We start from the raw sequence: 1,178 nt of genomic DNA on the forward strand, positions 1-1,178 counted from the left end.
AGTAGCAAAAGTGTAATAAATACAACTTTTAGAGTAGCAAAAGTGTAATAAATACAAGTTTTTGAGGAGCAAAATATAATAAATATAACCTTTTGAGTGGCACAAAAGTGCTGCCTGCAGGTGAAGGTCCAGCAGGGCAATAATCCTGTCGTGCTGCTGGAGAGACAGGAAGGACCAGAAACACTTAAACCAAGTTTTCCTGGACATCATCTACGACCTCCTGCTCTCTCTGAGGGCAGCCAGGGTGGCAGAGAGCTCTGCTTCAGCCTTGGGGGTTGATTTTTCATGTTCCTGTGGGTGGAACCTTGTTAAAGGAGTGATGAGAATCACTTTATTGCACAGTCTCTGTCCCCCACCCCGCCCTGGACGGGTGGAATTGTCTGGAATTCCCTCCTGTCTCCTCACAGTACTACAAGAAGACAAAGCAGCTGCCTGTGCTGGTGAAGTGCTGCGAGGAAATCCAGCCCCACGAGTGGAAACCGCCCGTGGAGAGGGAAGAGCATCGCCTGCCCTTCTGGCTGAAGGTGCTTCTCCATCCCCTTCACGTTCTGCATCGCTGTGGGGTTGATTTCCTGGGGGTTTTCCTTGGTTTTCCTTGCATTTCTTGTGGGTTTTCCTCAGGGGTTTTCCCTTGGGTTTCCTCCAAGGAGTTGGAGGCCTGGAGGAGGACGAGCAGTGTCTGGGGAAGGAACTGGACTCAGATGCCATAAAATCCAGTTCTCCTGAGCACCCACTGCTCCAGGGGGAATTTTCCTTCCCACAAAATCCCACGTTTACTAAAGCAAACTTTATGAAGCAATTTATTGTTATTTCTCTCAGGGTCCCTCAATAATTTGGTTGTTTCTCTCAGGATCTCTCAATAATTTGGTTGTTTCTCTCAGGATCTCTCAATAATTTGGTTGTTTCTCTCAGGATCTCTCAATAATTTGGTTGTTTCTCTCAGGATCTCAGAGTCTTTTAAAGGCTCATGAATTTAAAGCAATATTAAGCAATGTAGAGCAGTATGAAGTAAATAAAACCCCACTTGCAAAGGCAGGTTGCTCTCTGTCCCCTTCTGTGGTGCTGTGGGAAGGTGGGAATGCGGGAACAGCCCGTAAATAACAAATCCTAATAAATCCTTGCTCCCTCAGGCGAGCTTGCCCTCCATCCAGGAGGAGCTGAAGCAGCTGGCAGAAGAT

The 1,178-nt window shown here is 47.3% G+C and overlaps 1 protein-coding gene across 1 annotated transcript in view; it reads left to right on the forward strand.

The window, feature by feature from the left end:
* Positions 1–1,178, forward strand: part of GON4L (gon-4 like) — a 32,261-nt gene that overhangs the window by 20,088 nt on the left and 10,995 nt on the right. Inside the window, 2 exon segments of the mRNA XM_029958146.1 lie at positions 325–524; positions 1,131–1,177. Coding sequence (XP_029814006.1) covers positions 325–524; positions 1,131–1,177 — 247 coding nt within the window.

The sequence above is a fragment of the Manacus vitellinus genome, unplaced genomic scaffold (genome assembly GCF_001715985.3).
Source record: "Manacus vitellinus isolate BGI_N305 unplaced genomic scaffold, ASM171598v3 scaffold_142_pilon, whole genome shotgun sequence".
In the NCBI taxonomy this organism is placed as follows: Eukaryota; Metazoa; Chordata; class Aves; order Passeriformes; family Pipridae; genus Manacus; species Manacus vitellinus.